At 37.8% G+C, this 20,531-nt stretch overlaps 1 protein-coding gene and 1 pseudogene across 1 annotated transcript; one reads left to right on the top strand and one right to left on the bottom strand.

Annotated features, from left to right (window-relative positions):
* Nucleotides 1–1,395: 1,395 nt before the first annotated feature.
* Nucleotides 1,396–11,506, bottom strand: LOC116331235 (annotated as a pseudogene).
* A 2,598-nt stretch (nucleotides 11,507–14,104) lies between these two features.
* LOC116331241 (cytochrome P450 2J2-like) lies at nucleotides 14,105–19,899 on the top strand. The gene is made up of 9 exons (XM_031753851.2): nucleotides 14,105–14,378; nucleotides 14,647–14,809; nucleotides 16,197–16,346; nucleotides 16,453–16,613; nucleotides 16,697–16,873; nucleotides 18,119–18,260; nucleotides 18,725–18,912; nucleotides 19,015–19,156; nucleotides 19,245–19,899. Exons 1-9 carry the CDS (start codon nucleotides 14,196–14,198, stop codon nucleotides 19,418–19,420), a joined length of 1,482 nt encoding a protein of 493 aa, XP_031609711.1. The 5' UTR covers nucleotides 14,105–14,195; the 3' UTR covers nucleotides 19,421–19,899.
* The last annotated feature ends 632 nt before the right edge of the window (nucleotides 19,900–20,531 follow it).

The following is a 20,531-nucleotide window of genomic DNA, read 5'->3' as shown; positions in this document are numbered from 1 at the left end:
TTGCCACCTGTTCCTCATTCCCTCATGTTCCTGCCATTGAGGATGTCCACAAGAAGAGATGTCTACGCCGAGCACGCTTCATTCTCAGGGACTCCTCTCATCCTGCCAATAAACTCTTCCAGCTCCTCCCCTCCGGAAGACTCTAGAGGACCCTACAGACTAAAACCAGCAGGTTTAGGAACAGCTACTTCCCCACAGCTGTCACCCTACTGAACTCAGTTCCCTGCTGAACCTTTCCATCCACACTCATTCTCCATCCATAACCCCTTATCCCTCTCAGGGACCATGACCATGACTCGCATTCATTTGTAACATTCACCATATGCTCATATTGGTTAATGCTATAGTTTAGGACACTGACATAGTATGCTCTCTGGTATAGTGCGTACACTGTTAGCTATTATAGTCTGCTCACAGTGCTACACTCCCACTGCTGTGGATATACTCATAGGACTCTGTAAATCTGTTTACCTTACAGCGGTACATATGTAGCACATCTGTATATATTTATCTAATCTGTATATTTGTTCATAGTACATCTGTATATCTGCCCGTCTGTATAGCAATATAGAACATCTGTATGCTACACAGATCATCTGTATATCTGTACATATGTATACACAGTACATCTGTACATTTGTCTGTAGTTCATCTGTATACTTCGTCTCTCCGTACATAATCTGTTCATAACCATTCCACCCTTTATAGTACCCTTACCTGTATATATCAGTATATCCGTACATTTGCCTGTAGTACATGTGTATATTTGCTCTCTACATCTGTATATTTGCTTAACTTATCTGTATGTAATCTGCTCTTATTGCACTTACTACTCTTGCACTTCTTATTAGAAGCAAACTGTATTTCGTTACCCTGTATTCATAGCTGTGTAATGACAATAAAGTTGAATCCAGTCCTAATCCTAATCACTGTGCAATATGTAACATGTGCAATAACCCACACTGTATATATAAAATCCATATTTATTCTTGAATATGCACTTAGCACCGGAGAACTGTGCACTTTTACTTTTCTTTTTTTTTTTACATGTTTCCACTGGGCAGGAGTTTCTTTCAGTCTCATTGTACATAGATCTATTCTATTCTATTCTATTATCAACATAGCACTTGTAGCTAGTGGGACATGATGATTTGCTTCTGTCTGCTTACTGTCTGGGGTGGAAGATGAAAAAGAGTTATAAAAAGTGGGCCAACATTTCTCCACAATTATGTGAGAGACAAGTCATACAGAAAGAAAATATTTAAAGTTATTGTTGCTAAAGACAGTTTTTGTTTTTTACAGTACTGCAGTGCCCTGTGAAATGTTTCTTTTTCACATAACTGAATGCAAAGGCAGTTCATTAAAAAAAAGTATCCTTGTCTAATAGCAAATGGGTATTTTTATGAAGTATTTTATTGAGATTGAAATTTCCTTTACACGTGAAATTCAACAACAAAAGCATAAACAAAGTATCAGTAAAAAAATAGTTACAAGATGCTGTACTGAATCTCCATAGACAAGGAAGGACAATAAGGTGCACTGACCAGTAGTTATACAGGTGAGGAGGGCATCTCACCTGTTTAACTTCTCTCACGGAGAGCTACTTAAAAAATTATATAGATAAAAGGAGAAAATTTCAAAAGTCCATCATCTCAAAGATGGACTTGTGTGAAGATTTGCTGGTTTTCTGCTATTATTTTCAGATTTTCATTCTTTTGGTCAGTGATCATTTAAAAAAAAAAATTTATATGTGTAATAATATCTAGATAAATTATTTACAGGTTCAACAAATCCAATGTGTAGAGAAATTATCATAAGTACGACGTTTTTGGTGATTCCCTTGAGAGGTTGTAATTGTGGATTTTATTGCATCAGGATTATTTTATTTGTGAGTCTGTATTTATTCAGAAAAATCATGCAAAATTAAAATACGTTCAAATTCTATTTAATATATATATTACTTACACTAGAGCGCTAGAGATAGACAGAGAGAACAGTAAAGCAGATATTCTTTATGCATTGCATCAAAAACAATAGCAGAAGACAGTCATTGAGAGAGCAGAGAAACAGACATGCTCAGTTGAGGATAACTCGTGCTCTAGCGTGGCACAGCACACAGACGATAAGGTTTGGGACTGAGTGTGGCTCCCAAAATGAAGTCCAGACTGGGTTTCTCTCCAGCAGGTGCAGACAATGAAAACCTCTGCAGCAGGGAGGTGAAAAACAGGAATAACTCCATCCTGGCCAGCTGCTCCCCAAGACACACACGTTTACCTGAGAATACACAAGACAACAAGTTTTAAATACATAATTTACAGGGTTTCAACACTAATGACAGCTTATTACAGTTATTTATTAATTTAGATCAACAAATAAAGGACAAGTCAGAACATTTAAAAGCTCATAATTTAATGCAACTTGTCCTTCCTCAATGTTGTACAGTATGTGCCATTTATTTGACTGTCTGTATACATTAACAGACTACAGTGCAGTAACAAGCAGCAGACTACCTGTTAATCTGTGTCTGCTTCACCACTTTATCACTGTGTTGACTTTATATTTAATTTGGTTAAAGGTTTTAAGATGCAGTTGTGATTGCCGTGTCATTTTTAGAACTTAGTTTTAAAAACGTTAAAACCTTCAGTGTGGCACTTTAGAATGATTTCCTAAATGATTATTCTCAGAGAGCTCTGTATCATCATGTTTGGATGAGAGGTACAGCTTGAGAACTGTAAAGAATGACACTGTAAATCAATTTAATACAAAGAGAAGAGAAATGTGGTTAAAGATCCATCTGATTAGAAAATGCTCCTCTTAGTGTAAATATGATTATGCTATAAAAATCAAAATAAAATGTTACATATGCAAAAGCTGACCATAAGCAGCAACATGTAGCATTTTTTTTTAAACTTCTGCCTAAAACAGCATTTACCAGAGTTTTAAAGGATTGCAACTAATGACAAACCTGCAGAAAAGGGAAGGAAGGCCTCCTCTTCCTAAATTTTCCATCCTGGTCCAGAAAGTGTTGAGGGTTGAAGGAATGTGGAGTTTCCCACATAGACTCATCATGTAGAACAGAGTGCAATGGAGCCAAGATCTTGGTGCCCTGAAAATACCATTTGTTCAAATTGCAGGATTTGAACTTCCCCATTGGCTACAGTTCTTTAGCATCAACACTTGGTATTTGAGAATCTGAGTATTTGAGTTGTAACTGTTCTTTATTCATTACTTATGATCCCGTATCGGGTGTTTCCAGAGGTGGGAAGTAACAAAATAACTTTGTTACTGTAACTAGAATTTTCAATTCATTTCAATTAAATTTTATTTATATAGCGCCAAATAACAACAGCAGTCGCCTCAAGGCTTTTATATTGTACAGTAGATCGTACAATAATAGATACAGAGAAAACCCAACAATCATATGACCCCTATGAGCAAGCACTTTGGCGACAGTGGGAAGGAAAACTCCCTTTAACAGGAAGAAACCTCCGGCAGAACCAGGCTCAGGGAGGGCGGGGCCATCTGCTGCGACCGGGTTGGGGTGAGAGAAGGAAAACAGGATAAAGACATGTGGGAGAGAGACAGAGATTAATAACAAGTATGATTCAATGCAGAGAGGTCTATTAACAGATAGTGAGTGAGAAAGGTGACTGGAAAGGAAAAACTCAATGCATCATGGGAATCCCCGGCAGCCTACATCTATTGCAGCATAACTAAGGGAGGATTCAGGGTCACCTGGTACAGTTTTCAGGTATCTGTATTTGAATATTTATTTTTCGGACAACTTTTTACTTTACTCCCTATATTTTTAAACAAATATCTGTACTTTCTACTCCTTACGTGTTCAAAAGTGCTCATTACTTTACGTTCAGTGTTATCATTTATAACGTTTATACTCAGGGGTTAAAGTTGGCGGAACTTTAACAAGGCAGGTGTCCATATGTTGTGTTGGCAGTACTTCAGCATCTAGCTAGCTCTACAGAGAAGGAGGATACATGAAGCGAGTGCTTTTAAGTGGCATGCAATGTAAAATCAATGTTTCTATCAGTCTAAGGAGCCTGAAAAGAAAAGCGTCCGGACTTCTTTAAGTTTCCTTGAAGATGTTTCACCTCGGATGAGAAAAACTTTTCTTTCCAAGCTCCTTAGACTACAATGAACTGGATGACTGAGAACCTTCACAGACAGTTTCTATTAGCTCAGCAAACATCAGAAAACACACAAACTGTTTGTGTGCAGTTTGTCGCACAGTGCGTTCCTAGCTAAAGGTCCAGTTGCTGGATTTCAAAGGAGAGAAGAGAATGAGAGCTAACTTCACTCAGAGATGAATAAAGATTTAGGAAGACAGACAGGACAGGAGAGGAAGAAGAGAGGTTAGATTTAAAGATGAAGACTGCACAGTGATGCTTAAACTGAAAATTTAAAGCTTACATGCAATGTCATTATTTTAATCATGTTGGAACTGTGTATGATGTGTTTTGATAAATTATGTATTTTCATTGTTGTAAAATGCCCTCCAAAACAAACTAACCTATTTTAACTTTGTGCTATTCAAATGTTGCATGGAAATACTGGGTAGTTTTGTCCAGGATAAACAGGTTAGTTTGCATTACTGGGGTGAATTCACAGTAAAGCACTGTGTTGGACTGGTGCACAGTAGCTGTGGTGCTCCTGGTCAGATTTAGGTTACATCAAGTGTAGCAGCGACTTTGCATTTTAGATGATCATGCTTAGATTAATTCACTGAATTTACACTTTATAGCAGCTGTATACTGCCTAGTATAAAGTGTAGGGGGATAGACATCTGCCAGGATAGCTGAAAAAAAACATCTGCTGACATCTTGTTGTGTAATTGTGTAAATCTACAGAGAAGAGCAGGTCAGCTGATCACATCATGTACGCTAAAAAAAACCCTGGAGCGCACATTAGAAATTACTGTGAGTTGTGATTATTTTTCCTATGCTCAGCCACCACACAGATATTAGGGTTCCCCCACCTGCTGAACCCCACTGTAACCTTTGACTGTAACCTTTCACTTACTGTTTAAGCATGAAGGCAAGTCATGCTGTACCATGTAGGCAACAGAAAACTGCAAATTGTTAAAATGATCTTTCTGCTACTACTTAAGTAAAGAAAGTATGTCCCTTTGACACCTCTGAGTATCTCTGAGTTTTTCTTTTTAACTGCACACATTTATTACTGGTTGATTGTGTACCTTTGGGATTGAGTACTTATCCAGAGTTGTGTTCTTGTTTGCCACGTGAAGTACGTTAAGTGGGGCAATATTTCCACTTCTCTGGATTTCATGAATAACTGCATCAGTGAACGGCATGTTTTCTCTGTCACTTGTAGACGGCTGTCTGGATGAACCAACCACAGCATCTATTTCTGCCTGGACTTTCTCTGCACACACAGAAAACAGGAAAACAAGTGTGTTGCACAGTTGACTAAGCTCAAAAAATATGTATCCCTGATAAATATTACTTATACACACACCTTGTATGTCAGGGTAGTGGATCATATATAAAAGCCCCCAGTGTAAAGTAGTAGTTGTGGTTTCAGTTCCAGCGCCAAACAGGTCCATTGCGCAAGCCTTCAAATTTTCGACGTAAAACCCAGAATCTTTATCTTCCTTCTATCAATGATACAAGAGATAATTGTTACCTTTGAATATGTACACAATATAAATACAAACCATCTTATCAAAACGTTTTGTAAAGTAAAGAATAAACTTTTTTAAATTCCCCTCTCTTCCCCATGAAGGTGCAGAGATCTTGGATGTTGTTCCTGGTATCTGCTGGAGCCACTTGCTTTGCTCTGGGGTCACTGCGCCGAGTGCATCAATTACCACGGGGACCACTGTTACCTTCACTTAAGATCAATTTGACTGAAGGTAACAGTGCAAGATCAACAGGACCCTAAGAGCCTTCATCAGGAACTCAATGGGGATGTGGCAAACAACACTAGAGGCCAACGGGATCTACCAAGGAAATGCACTATCCCCACTGTTGTTCTGCATAGACCAGAATCTTCTCAGTGAGATCACTGACAAGACTGACTACGGATATGCAGACTACGGAATGGAGCAATTGTCAACGACCTCCTGTGGATGGATGACATCAAGCTGTATGCCAAAAGTGAACGAGACATCGATTCACTGATCCACACCACCAGGATATACAGCAACAACATTGGAATGTCATTCAGACTGGAGAAATGTAGTCAGATGATAACAAAGAGAGGGAAGGTTGTCAGAATGGAGGGGATCACACTACCAGAAGGCAACATTGCAGACATTGAGGACAGACCACCCCCTAGGGTGGTCAAGAATGACAGATCTAAAAACCTGTGAGATTTCAAGATACAGACATAATGGTGATGGTTAACTAACCACACATAGTAGTGGTTAGTTAACCAAGACGTAGCAGAAGACAGAGTGACAGACATACCAATACCGAATGACAGTAACATCTCAAAGAAGGAACACGAGAAGCTGGAGAAGTACAAAGGGCTCAGAGAAGAGCCGAAGAAGTTGTGGAGGGTGAAAGTAACAGTGGTCCCAGTGGTAACTGGAGCACTAGGTGCGGTGACTCCCAAGCTAGGCGAGTGCCTCCAGCAGATCCCTCTGTCCAGAAGAGTGCAGTCCTAGGAACAGCAAAGATACTGCGCAGGACCCTTGAGCTCCCAGGTCTCTGGTAGAGGACCTGAGCTTGAAGGAAAGACCGCTTGCAGAGGCAAGAGGGGAATGAATTTTTTTCATAAGAACAAATCAAGATACATATTAAAACACTGACCTCTCCCATTTCTATGAGAAAGGAGTCAATGTAGTCTCTTGGTGATGAAGGGTCAAGGTTTTCCTGGTGTTCTTTGATCCTAGTTTCTACAAATTCAGCTATTTTCTTTGTCAAGATAAATATCTTCTGGTGTGATCCAGGCAGCCACTTCATCAGCCAGGGTATTGTATTATACATCTGCAGAGCAGGAAGACATTAAACAGATTATCTGACTGTCTGGCTGTATCAAAATAAGCAATAATAAAGGTCATTATTACTGTGTGTTCATGAATTTTAGCTGTGAAACCTGCAGCTGTATCATTGCAAGAAAGGCCCTCCCAGTATGAACCCGAGCGGCATTTGGTTATTGGACTTCTGGTCTAATCTCTTTGTAAGAGCCAAAATGCTTTTTTAAAAATAGTTAATGGATTTGCTTTATTTTGTATTCAGTGTTTTGTATGATAAATGTAATCAGTTAATATTTTTAAATTGGGCAGATTTTATAACCCATTAGTTTGAGCAATGTTTAATATTAATGTGCAAATTAGTTATGCATTTTTTGTAACTTAAAGGTGAGATAATTATTTAGTTGATGTATTGGTAATTAGGTAGGTCATTGTTTGTTTGTTTGTTTGTTTTCATATTAAGTGCATTTATTATTGGATGGCATCTCTATACAGGCCATAAGTTGGGCATGCACCAAGAAAATAAAACAAAACAAAGAAAACAAAAGGGCCCTCTGGTTGAGAGTGAAGTCACACAGCTTTTTGACCTGTCTGTCTCTCTTCATTTTTAAAATGGTTCGAACATTTCAGTGTGAAACATATCACTGCCACAATGTTTATAAATAGCTTGGTATCAAAGTAAAAAAGGCTCAATGAAGTTTATTAAAAAGTCTTGTTGAGCTTTTTGTTTGGAAGTGTGAATTAATTTAAGGCTAGAAGTCAGGAGTGTCAAGCTAAGGCTTCATTCATTAGGATTTACACTCATCATAATGGTGTGATTGGTTTTATAATAGCAACAAGCAGCTCTGCTTAAACTGTTGCCCCTACTGTATCTAACCAGGAAGCATTAGAAAATGAATGGATTAATTGGTTCTGATTGGCTTTTACAGGCGATGGGTAAATCTGATACTGCTGTATTGTAGATCCACATTCAGTAAATAATCCTTTCTGGAGTGTATTTCACTTGTAATGCACAGTGATGAAAAACCACCAAGGGGACATTACAGCAGACAGATATGCAAATTGCTTGACACACATTTACATCCAAGTTTGAGACTGGAACTAGTGTGAGTGTGTGAGTAACATGCACTCACCCGTACTGTCAAACTTCCCTGTAATCGAATAATGTCATTGAACGTCTGGAGAATATACCGGTACTGCTTGTCAGTGTACTCAAATCGATTGCCGAACGTCAAACAGCAGATGATGTTTGAGACTGCATTGTTAATCAGGTTCTTAGCATTAAATGGTTTGCCTGTAAAATGAGGAGAAAAACATCCATAAAATTAAAAAATAAATAAATAAATAAATTAAATCAAAATTCAAATACATAGTTGGGAACAAACAGGACCTAACTTTTGAAATTTGCAAGTGGTTTAAACATTGCAAAATGCACCTCCAACTCTTACCCAGGGGTGTCAAATAACATTGGTGTAAAGCATCAGGGAAATGTCATGAGTGTTTCAGAACATTTTAGCAAATAATTGTGAATCTGAAGAAAGAATTGGTGCTATATTAATAAAGCTAAAATCAAATGAACGGGATATAATGCATGTCAACAAGTGGAGAAACAGAGTAAGTGCCGTTTGGCCTCTGATTAGAACCCCTTGTTAAAACATAAATCAGGTGATGAGCCACAGGTAAAGAAAACTGGGACAATTATTAAGGAAACTTTTTAGGCCACTTGCTTCAGTACTGTGAACCTTACAAACATCTCATATGGTAAGCAATGGTGAATTATATTTAAATTTCATAAAAACATACTAAACATAAATAATATGTCACTGTATTGTAATTTTTCTTTGTGCCTTGCTGATCTGCGAAAGCCTCTGTGAGATACTGGCACTCCTGCTGGATGGATGACTCCAGGGTCTTCTTCCCCAGACCAAAGTTTCTGAATGTGTGAAGAGCAAATCTCCTCTGTTGCTTCCAGGGATAACCATTTGACATCACAAGACCTTTTGGAAATAAAAAAATAAATTAGATCTGATGTGATCAGTTCAATCAAGTTTTTGGAACTTTAGAGGGAAAAATGCAACCACTTTTATCGAAAACTACCTTTATTCCCTATAATTGATTCAAACAATGGCATAATTGGGCGATCCATGAAGTCTTCTCCTTGGTGAACCAGGGCTTCTTTCACGAGTTTGTAGCCATGAACAACCACAATCCTACCACCAAAGAGTCGAAGACTGAAAATATTTCCATATTTCTCTGCAAACTGAACACAGACGGCATATTGCTGTTTTTGGAACAAGATACATTCTGAGGAGGCTATTTATATATATTATACATATTCATATTTTGCAATTTATATAAGAAATAGTTATTTTTTTACTAAATGTCAGCACTGCTGTTAGTTAGTAGGGCACAAGTAATTACTTCTGGGAATAATAAAATATTCTTATTCTGCACTCAGCAGAGTGGGGAACTCTGCTGAACAGCTTTGGCATTAAAACAAGTTCTTATAGTTATGTAAATAGCTAAAATAGTCTGGAATAAATGCCAGTTCAGTGAAGGGTTCATTGAACCTCTTAGGTTTATTGAACCTTTGACTTTACCCTCCTGGGCACATGAGGAAGCCAAATGCAATACAAATACAAATAATTTCACAATCATTTCACTTCTCATTAAAATTTTGGTAAAAATAAATAAATAAATAATAGGATAAAAAATAAATAACAATTTCCAAGCAAGAAAATTATATATTTAATGTTTTTTTGTTAAAACAACAGTCCAAACCTCATAGAAAGAAATTATACAACTATTAAAGATTAATGCCCATTGACATAAATGTACAATTACTGGAATAATTCTGTTTCAGTTCTAATGCACGATATGTTGGTGTCCATTTGATTTATGAATGATACTCGATTAATTTTTCTAAGTCAAGTTAGCGATTCCATTATTCTGTAGGGTTTTCACAAGGCAGTAAAAGTTTGCTAAATAAAGCTTTAAACATGATACAATTACTTCAAGCCTCATGCAAGCTAAATAACAATTCTGTCTGTTTTTTAATATTTATTATAATACAACAACTTTCATTTTTATTTAGGTATGGACTCATACCTCTGTTAACTGCAGGTGGAGTCTGCTAGATTGGATACGATGAAGGTCACCAATGAAAGGTAGAGCCCAGGGTCCAGGAGGAAAGTTTTTTGGCACTCTGTTCTTCAGAAAATCTGTCAACAGTAGAAAAACAGTCAAAAATATTAAAATACTACTGCCATCTATCCACTCCAAGCCGAGAACATTGTATATCGACTCCATATTTTCTACTCAACTCTCCTGCTACAAGTAAACAGAGGGCAAACACAAACTGATAAACAGCACTGGGACTGACTGTGGTGTCCCACCTCATACTGAACCGTGAACCGTGAACAAAGTGCGAACTTTAACACAAAGAAATCTCACAGCATGAAGAAATCTCAGTGTGATTTATTTACACAAATCAGCTTTAGAGGGTCCTACAAATTCACTGTACTTTGTTCTGAAGGTGAGAGTTGAAAAACACATGAGCAGCTCTAAAAATCAATTTTTCCTAATGCTGCATTCACTTACTCAGGGCCTCACTAAACACTAATGCAGTGTTTCCAGGGCAGAGATGTAAATAACATAAAGAAAAAAATAGATCAATTTCTAAAAAATCATCACGCTTTTGCCTCTGTGATGTTTATTTACCATGTCAGCACATTGTTTATTTCATGTTATATACATAGAAAGTTGTTTTTATATTTTTGCAAGGACTGACCTTTTCAACTACCAGGGCAGTTCTAGTGCAGTGAGACTTTAATATGTCACTAATAAGCGCAATATTCAAAAGTGACACCTTGTGGTTTTTCCAGCACTGTTAATGAGCTGTATTTCATTTCAGTATAGAAACCCAGTTCCAGAAAAGTTTGGACGCTGTGTGAATAATGTAAAAAATAAAAAAAATAAAACAGTTTTACAGATCTCGTAAATCCATATTTTATACACAATAGAACATAGAAAACATAACAAATTCATAAACTTAGTAAATGCACAATTTTAAGAAAAAATATTAGATCAATTTTAATTTATTATGGTTTTAATGTAAAAAAAAATAACACTGGGGGGAAATTGAGTTTAAAGTCAGTAATACCCAAAAGGTTGATTCTGTTCTCTGTTCAGCCCATTGTTCATTCAGTGGTGCTGGTTTCAGTCATTGTGCAAATGTACTGTTTATAAGATTGGGGAAACCTGCAGTCAGCGGAGACTTAAGAAATCACTTGGATGAGTGACGAAACGTTTCTCCCATTACGTCCAGATGAACAGAATCAAGCTTTTAGGATTTATTTACCTGAACGCTTAAAGTCAATAATACTGAGTTCTCTTATTTATAACATTTTTAATACAATCAAGTGAATAGTTTATCAGGCAACTACTAAAGTAAAGCAAAGATATCTATTCTAGCATCGCATTATAGAAGTGCCACATCCGACTAATCTCATCAGAATAAGGAAGTTTGTTTTACTGTCCATATCCAGAAAGAGTTTCCTCACATCAGCGCTTCAAATTACACACATGCGCACAAATGCACAGTTTTATGTAACTTACCCCATAACTTGTTGATTGTGTAACTATCCAGCGTGGTGTTTTAAGTAGAAGCACAGTCAGACGGAGAATGTCAGCCCCAGCATTTTTGGCCTGAACTCTCTGGAGACACAGTAAACAATGTGAGACTGTGTGCATGGATTTGCAGGGTGGAGGAGGGTGATTACACATTCCACACAGTTTCTCTTCCTATACACGACTGACCTATGAGAGACCATTGACTAGACAGTCACATCATGATACTTTTAAAATATATGGGAAAGATGCTTTTTTTATTCATGCAGACTCCTTATAATGGCCCTTCGTTTTATGATCACTGTGATTAAACAGCACAACATTTTGGTGAAATATTTAATGTATTTGCTCCACTACATTAATCTGACTTTGACACTTTTAGAGGTCCAACTCCTGAGTTGGGAAACCACTAGACAATATAACCTGGCTCTGTTTCAGGTAGTTAGAAATCCCACCTAAACCAGCAATATTCTTCAGTAAGGTTACTAGAGGCCTCATCAAAATGTACCTGTAAAATAAAGAGGAACATTAGGAAATGGAAAAAAAAAAAAACTAGCATAAAGCAACAGTGAGAGGGTCAAAAAGCAGTTTGAACTTTTATCAGTCAGATTTGATTCACTATAACGAGTTTCTTGCTTTACATCTGTTTTCCCTCCAGTAGTGGCAAAGCTATATGACCAAAAACAATACAACCATAGTAGCACAAACACAGCAGAGATTATGGCTGTTACACCTTTTTTATACTGTCAAAGTAGAAAATTGGAAACACTTGGACACTTCACAAGACATTTCAAAGAGTATCAGCAAAATAGTCTTCAATAATTACGCTTAAATTAAGCTAAACAGCTAAAGTAATACTTTCCTGACAAAAATGCCAATTTTAATTTGGGTTTTAGAAAAATGTGATTAAATTAAAAATAAGTTTTTAATACAGAGAAGGTGATTGTGGCCATAAGATGCTACGTTCTCTTAATGCATGCTAACTAATCAATTAAGGACACATAACAAGCCATAATCCTTTATTACTAGTTTCTAAATAATAATGACAGACATTGGGAGCACAGTTAACAGAAAAATGGCATGTGTATATGATGCAAGATTTATGGTCCAGCATTTAAAAACCCAGTATAGTTTTATTAATAGGATTCAAACAGGCTCTGTTTGCAGCTTTGTACACACATCTGACAGTCTCACCAATATTTGGACCAACCTGTAATGTGGGCACTTAAAAATGTTTGGGTAGTATGACTTGTTTTTATGTATGTACGTCCCAGTCAGAAGACAGAAAATAAAGAAAAACAACTTCTTTGTTGTGAGGTGAAATCAAGGGGTTTTTTGTCACTGATGTGTTTTCCCCCTTCTTCCTTTTGATGGTGATCTCCTGATCAAGCTAAGTTCTTTAACCAATCAGCATTCAGCTGACATGTAACATCATGAACATCTACCTACTCATTGTTGCTTTTTTGAAGGACTGCACTCTTCACAATCGCTGCATTGATTAAATTTCCACAATCACTCCCTCTTCTTTAAACAACAACAGTTCATGAAATACTCTAAGCTAAGCTAAAGTTGGCCATGGATTTAACAGTGTTTGTGTTCCACGCGTAAGATTTTCTACCCTTAAAAGGCCAAAACAACAAAAAACTAAAAATTTCGACAGGGAAAGAATCATTTCTTCCAATGCGTCACTGCAAAGAAAACCAGAAGCAGGATCATAAATTCTGTGTAAAATTTGGAGGTGGTCAAACACAAAAATGCTGAAAAGTAGAGATACAGTCATTGAGATGGTATACTTGTATAAAACATATTTAGCTTGCCTTTCTTGTACTGCTTCTTCAAAACTATATTTTTAATTCTGTCCTCACTCGACTCGTGTTTATATTTCTATCTGTGCTTTACTTATCATTCTTGCCCTTTAGATTCTAAAATGTGTAGTACATGATTGTTTTTATTTTTGTGTGATGAGTTACTATTTCCTATAAAACATGGATATTTAACATTGTGCACATGAAACGAGAACAAATAAAATATATAAGAATTACAGAGCCTTTATTGGATCATCTAATCATTTTCCTCCATAAGTTGACTCCCCATCGAGCACAGCTGGGTTTTCAGTCTCAGTACTCACTGAAGCAGAGCTTTTGTATTCTTTGAGCTGTTAGTTATTGTCCCTGAATGAACTTTGGAAGTGCTTTGCCTCTTTCCTCATTACTACTTCCTGCCTGAATTGTTTATCTCACCAGATGACCACCCCCGCATTACCTTTCACTTCATATTTGTGAACTTTGTAATACTGATATTTTTCAAGTGTGAAGCTTTTTGAAAATACACCACAAAATAAGTTATTGTGAAACAAACAAACAAAAAAACTAATAATATATCTTTTACTACTTGCATGTATGTTAAACACACAAGCTCACAGTCATCAGCCAGCTGAAACAGTTCAAATTCCAGCTTCTGACAGTTCCCAAGAGTCCATTAGTGTTATGTAACATGTTTGGGTCCTCTTTTTCCTGTGCACTCTGCAGCCTGTTGATAACACCACACATACCACAGTACTCTTTGCTGGGTCGCCCTGCTTCTCTGCAGAGGGATTTCTGATACTTCAACCATGATTTTTCAAGCTTTCTTTGATTGTATGAATTTTACTAGTTGGCTTTTGCTCGGTTTTGTATTGTTAATTTTAAATGACGTAATACGAAACCGGAGGCCTCGCAACTTTCCACCAGGACCCTGGGCTGTGCCTCTGCTAGGAAATGTCTTCACTGGAGTAGACTACAAAACAATGCATGAGGTGAGCAGGAGAAGATCTTTACAGTGCAATTTGCACACAGTAGGCTGGCCAATATAATGTGCACAATGAATAACAAAAGATAATAACAAGACTTCAACTTTAAAAACATTTAAAACTTTCAGTGAGTTATTAGTGACTCCAGCTCAGGTCCGTTTCACTACTGTGTTTATGTTATTGTCTACCACTTGAAGGGTTTTTAATAAAAAGTCTTTACTTCTAAAGGAATACCAACTGTGAAACATTTCTCTTGATTTATTTCTAAATGCAGCTGGCTCAGAAGTACGGCCCCGTGTTCAGTTTGAGGAGGGGCAGTGAGAGGATGGTGTTTGTTGCAGGATATAAAATGGTCAAAGAGGCTCTTGTCAGCCAGCTGGACAGCTTTGTTGATCGACCAATCGTCCCTCTTTTCCATGTTACATTCAAGGGCATTGGTGAGTAGTTAAAACACGTGCACGAAAGCATGTGCTATCACATAGATTTTTGGGTGTACCAACTTCCTTCCCCAAGTCTTAAACTGTATTAAATTTTTGCCATTTGGAAATGATAAGCACCTTTATCATTATCATAGCATTAAATCAGAAGTCCTGTGGTGAAATGCAACTAGTAAGTCAAATTTTACCTACTTTCTGGAAACTTTAGGTACATATTTTAATGTGTTCTCCATTACACACATTACACACGGCAAGAACATCTTGGGTTGATTCACTGCAGTGAATTTGGTAGTTGATGATTTTCTGTGTGACGTGTGCATGTTCTCCCTGTACCTGCATGGGCTTTATTAGCTCCCATGTTTCCTTTCACAGTCCAAAAACATTTTACGCCGTGCCCTACAAGATGTACATTAATGCAGAGACTTCCTTGTGTTGTGGAAGTTTTCCACTTAAATAAAGCCTGCAGATGAGCGGTAGCTAACATTCTTTAATCAAAACACACAAAGAACAGAAAACCAAGCTTGATGGAGAGCCTGCATGACCACGGGGCAGGGTCAGCAGAGTCTCACTGAGCCTAGTGTGGCTCTCAGTTAAATACCTTCTCCAGGAACAAAAGGCAGTACACAGTTGTTTCACACCTTAAGGTTTACACCCCCTTGCTACCCCCCCAGAGTCCTCGAAGAGACAAAAGACTCTCCCTCCTGTGGAGTTGTCTGCTTCCCCCAACTTCCTAAATAGACCCCCACCATTTGTCTTACAGTATGAGTGTCAGACATGTTAAAATCACCAAGGCATTACAATAACGTGATTAATACATAATAGAATAGAATAGAATAGAATGCCTTTATTGTCATTATACAGCTGTACAATGAGATACAGAGCATCTCCTACTCAGTGTAAACATGTTTGGGGGGGGGGGGTACAGTTCTGCAGCACTATATACATATGGACAGTATTAACATAGGGAAGAAGATGTATATATATATATAAAATGTACAATTTACAAACCGTAAACAATATGTAATAAATAGTGTTATGTATGTACAGTTGAGTTATTGCACATGGAATTGGTATAAATAGTGTTTATGTATATACAGTTATTGCACATAGAATTGGTATAAATAGTGGTGGTCCATAGAGGAAGTGGGAAGTGGGGGGCTGTGTTATCGGTGCATGTGTGAGTTCAGGGTGGTTATCGCTTTGGGGAAGAAACTGTTTTTGAGTCTGTGGGTTTTAGTGTTGATGCACCTGTAGCGCTTCCCTGAGGGAAGCAGGCTGAACATGTTGAAGCCAGGGTGGGAGCTGTCCTTGATGATGTTTGCTGCTAAGTGCTAAGTGAAAGAAATTCCATTACACTTGTTATTAATTCAGTATAATATTGTCATAGGTATAGCGCTGAGCAACGGTTACCTGTGGAAGAAGCAGAGGAAGTTTGCCAACACTCACCTGCGTTACTTTGGAGAAGGCCAAAAGTCACTGGAGAAGTACATTGAAGTGGAGTGCAACTTCCTTTGTGAAGCTTTCAAGGAGGAGCAAGGCAAGTAGGCTGCAGGAATTCACATGACTGAAGTGATTGCTGTGCACTGAAATCATTTTTGTAGCAGGATTTCTCTTGACTTAATTATATTTTGACATCTTCACAGGAAGACCATTCAACCCTCATTACATCGTAACAAATGCAGTGGGTAACATCATCTCCTCTGTGGTCTTTGGACATCGCTTTGAATACACTGATCCGAGCTTTCGCAAAATTCTGGAGCTGGACAATGATGCTGTTGTGCTTGCTGGTTCAGCTCAGACGCAGGTACTCCTTGTTTAAACTACCATGTTGTGATCGCTTGCGATGTTGTTGTTGATCTTTTACTCAGAGTTTATCATCCTCACCAGCTGTATGATGCCTTTCCTGGCTTGATGAAGTACCTGCCAGGACCTCACCAGACTGTCCTTGCCAACTACAGGGAGATTGTGGCTTTCTTAAACAGAGAAATTGAAAAGCACCAGGAGGAGTGGAACCCAGATGACCCTCGTGATTTCACTGATGCATATCTGTCAGAGATGGAGAAGGTAACACAAAAACATTTCTAGCGAAGCATATGAATACTATTCTGTTAACTTTTGTTACGAAATCAGTTTTGCCCCGGTTCTTTATTCGTCGAGGAATCCAGAAACGGCACCGGAACTCAGTAGCCATTTTTACAAAATCTTTATTCATCTTTATTCATCTTCATTTAAGCATGCACTTCTAGAAGGGAAGACGAGGCCGGTGTGTCCCTCTGCAAAATCTTCACCCCTTTGTTAGTCACAGCCAGCTTTATAGAAGCAGCCCTATCATAAATCCCCCCATGGTATGCTGTAAACTCTGTGTCTGTGTCTATGTGCACGAGCACGTGAGTGCCTGTGTGTGCGCGTACCCGTGTGCCTATGTGAGTGCACGTGAATGACTGTGTGCGGATACCTGGTATGTGTGTGCACGTGAGTGAATGTGCATGTAAGTGTGGGTGCGTCGTAACAGTCAAAGCACTGTTTGTGTGTGTCTCTGTATACGTACTTCCTGGGGGTCATAAAAGTAATCTCACCCAAGTTAAACCAAATTCCTCTACACAACATACAAAACAGAAATAACATATTACAAATATTGAGACCCCCACTCTGCATTCACTGGGCCATTGTCTTACATTTACAGATAAGGTGGAGAGTCTCCTGCAAGCCTACTTCTAAGTAATGGCAATTATGAGTTTTTATTAAAGGTACAAGCATCAGCATCAGCAACCCCCAACTGTAGCTTCCTGACTCCTTTTATTTATGACACCAGACCCCCAGTGTCCATAAATTCCTTTCTCTCTAAAGAATTACACACTCTCAGGCCACAGCTAAACCAAACTGAAACACAGAGACAAATCCTTCCTTATTACTGTGATCTAAACAAATTTAACACATTATATTCTAATAATTATTTTCTTGTACTCACACTTTTTAAAAAACTTTAATTGAAACAACCTGAAAAGGATAAGCGGAAGCGAATGGATGGATGGATGGATGGATAATTGAAACAATAAGCATGTTTTCATGTAAACCATAACAATTCCAAATTGTCTATACTGACCACTAATAGGTCAGATTTGTAATGTGACAGCACTGTGTTGGGATTCAAAAGAAGCCCTTTAAAAGTTTCTGAGATTTCAGCCACCCAAATGAATCAGTTAAACAAAAAACACAATCCTTATGATCATGAGATTAACTGGTAATAATGTAAATTGCCTAAATGAACCAGGTACTGTGGATAATGTCTGTATTTTTCGGTTACATTAGAAAAAAGAGGATCCTCGTGCTGGCTTTAATATTGAAACACTTCTGGTCAGTACCCTTGATCTGATTGAGGCTGGGACAGAGACAGCTTCCACCACTCTACGCTGGGCTCTAGTATTTATGATGAACTACCCAGAAATACAGGGTTAGTGTCTTATTACTCTATCCCCCTTTCTCATATCCCAGATTTGCACATCTTCGATCCCTGCTTTCAACTCTCCTTTATCATAGCAGGAAGAAAAAGTGAAGGGCAAAAAGCTTGAGAATCTTAAACAGCTGAAAGCAAATAAAGGATGGTTTCCTCCTCCAAGACGAATTTGCAGGTTAAATTCTAGGTGGGCCACTTTCATAATGGATACAGCTTTGCATCCTTGATTGTAACTCCAAAGGAGAGAACTCCCTTTCTTCTGTCTGTCAAATGCATTTTAAGAATTGTAAATCATTGGTGTATTGTCATCAGATTTTAGGTCACAAGCAGGATGAGGGGGGATAGATGGGCAGGCACAAATGAGAAAAATGAGAACAGCCTGAAGAATATAGATTTTAGACCGGTCTGACTATGATGGTTATTAAGTTGGCTGCTTTAGTTGTTACTGTTTCCCCTTTCAGAAAAAGTGCAGGCAGAGATAGACAGAGTGGTCGGACAGTCTCGCCTGCCCACTTTGGCCGACAGACCCAACCTGCCCTACACTGATGCTGTTATCCACGAGACCCAAAGGGTTGGAAATATTGTTCCATTGGGATTCCCAAAAATGGCCAGTAAAGATTCTACACTGGGAGGATACTTCATTCCTAAAGTAAGGGATTATTTACCAGACTGAGCCAGAAATTAACGTTCATTTCATGTCTTTCAATTATTTATAAATAGCTGATAACAACATCTTATAATGAAATTTCAGGGCACGGCTATTACTACGATACTTTCATCTGTGCTGTTTGATAAAAATGAGTGGGAGACTCCAGATGTCTTCAATCCTGAACATTTCCTGGACTCAGAGGGCAAATTTCGAAGAAGAGATGCCTTCTTGCCATTTTCAGCAGGTAATTTTATAGCGTGTACTTAAGTTTCCATTAAGAGTACATTTGATAGCAAAATGAAAAGCAGGATAAATACTTCTGTTTCCCACAGGTAAACGTGTGTGTATCGGTGAGCCCCTGGCCAAAATGCAGCTCTTCCTTTTCTTTGCGTCTCTGCTCCAACGCTTCACTTTCACTCCTGTTCCCGGAGAAATGCCGAGCTTGGAGGGTGTGATGGGCTTCACCTACTCTCCCGAGGAGTTCAGGATGCTGGCAGTGACTCGCTGAGGTCATGCCATGCAAACACAAAGATGAATTAAATGAAACTCCACAAGCTTTATGGGATCATCAAATCACAGCATACTGAAAAAGCATACTAGAAACCCGGAAAGAAGCAATAGCGTGAAAATATACTCTGTAAAACATTTAATGAACATTTCACATAGTAAGACACAATATGCATGTCACAGTGCCGACTGTTGTTGTACTTTTATTTCTTGTCTTTTACTGTGAAGCACTTTGAGTTTTATCTGTGAAAAGTGCTATATAAAACAATAAAGTTTGCTTACATAATACATAATAATGGTTAGACAACCTTGAAAAAATAATGTGCACGCATTATAACAACTGACTGAACACAATTAGGTGCCACATGATGCCATATGCTAATACTAACTTTATCTATATTAAGGCAAATTACTTCTTTAAATATATGTTGTATTGAAATTAAATTAACAAAAATAAAGTTTGATGACATGTGGATTCAACTGCTCTTTTTATCTATTTTTGTCTATTAGACTTTACAATACTTTGACAAACAAACTGTTCTGTGAACTTTGCATCTTTTTACAACTATTAGAAATGCAATTTCCTTTCATGATAAAACAAATTTCTCTGGACTGCAAAAGATTACATGTTACCTATCAACAGATAGATAAGTGTTTGTTTAATACTGAATACAAATCTAGTATAAGAATTAACAGCAGAATTAATTCTAAGAATGGCTGCCAGAATCAATTTACTGAGCAAATTTAAAATGAGTCTTATTCCTTTAAATGTAAAATTATTTTCTCTTACAAATACATCACGGTGTGTCTTTGAGTCATGACTAAATAACTCTTACAGGCTTAAGGAGGGAATAGTGACAAGACACCATAAAATGAAACACTTTAAACATACTAAAATGCTTTGAGTGCTCAGTAAGACTAGAAAGGTGTTCTATAAATGCTTTTCAATATCCAGTAAAACTTTATGCCCAAACTGCTTTGGACCTTGAGTTCCCTGTTTGCACATTGGAAGTGGGTTAGAGTTAAAGGAGTTGTTATGTTCTGGTTGAAAAGGAAAGAACATGAGTAGGAGTGGTGAGCTTTAAAAACGTATTAAAATCTGTTTGCAAATG

This window comes from Oreochromis aureus, linkage group 23, assembly GCF_013358895.1.
Source record: "Oreochromis aureus strain Israel breed Guangdong linkage group 23, ZZ_aureus, whole genome shotgun sequence".
Classification (NCBI taxonomy): domain Eukaryota; kingdom Metazoa; phylum Chordata; class Actinopteri; order Cichliformes; family Cichlidae; genus Oreochromis; species Oreochromis aureus.
Note: the sequence above shows the minus strand (reverse complement) of the source record. Positions and strands in the feature narration are given on the sequence as shown.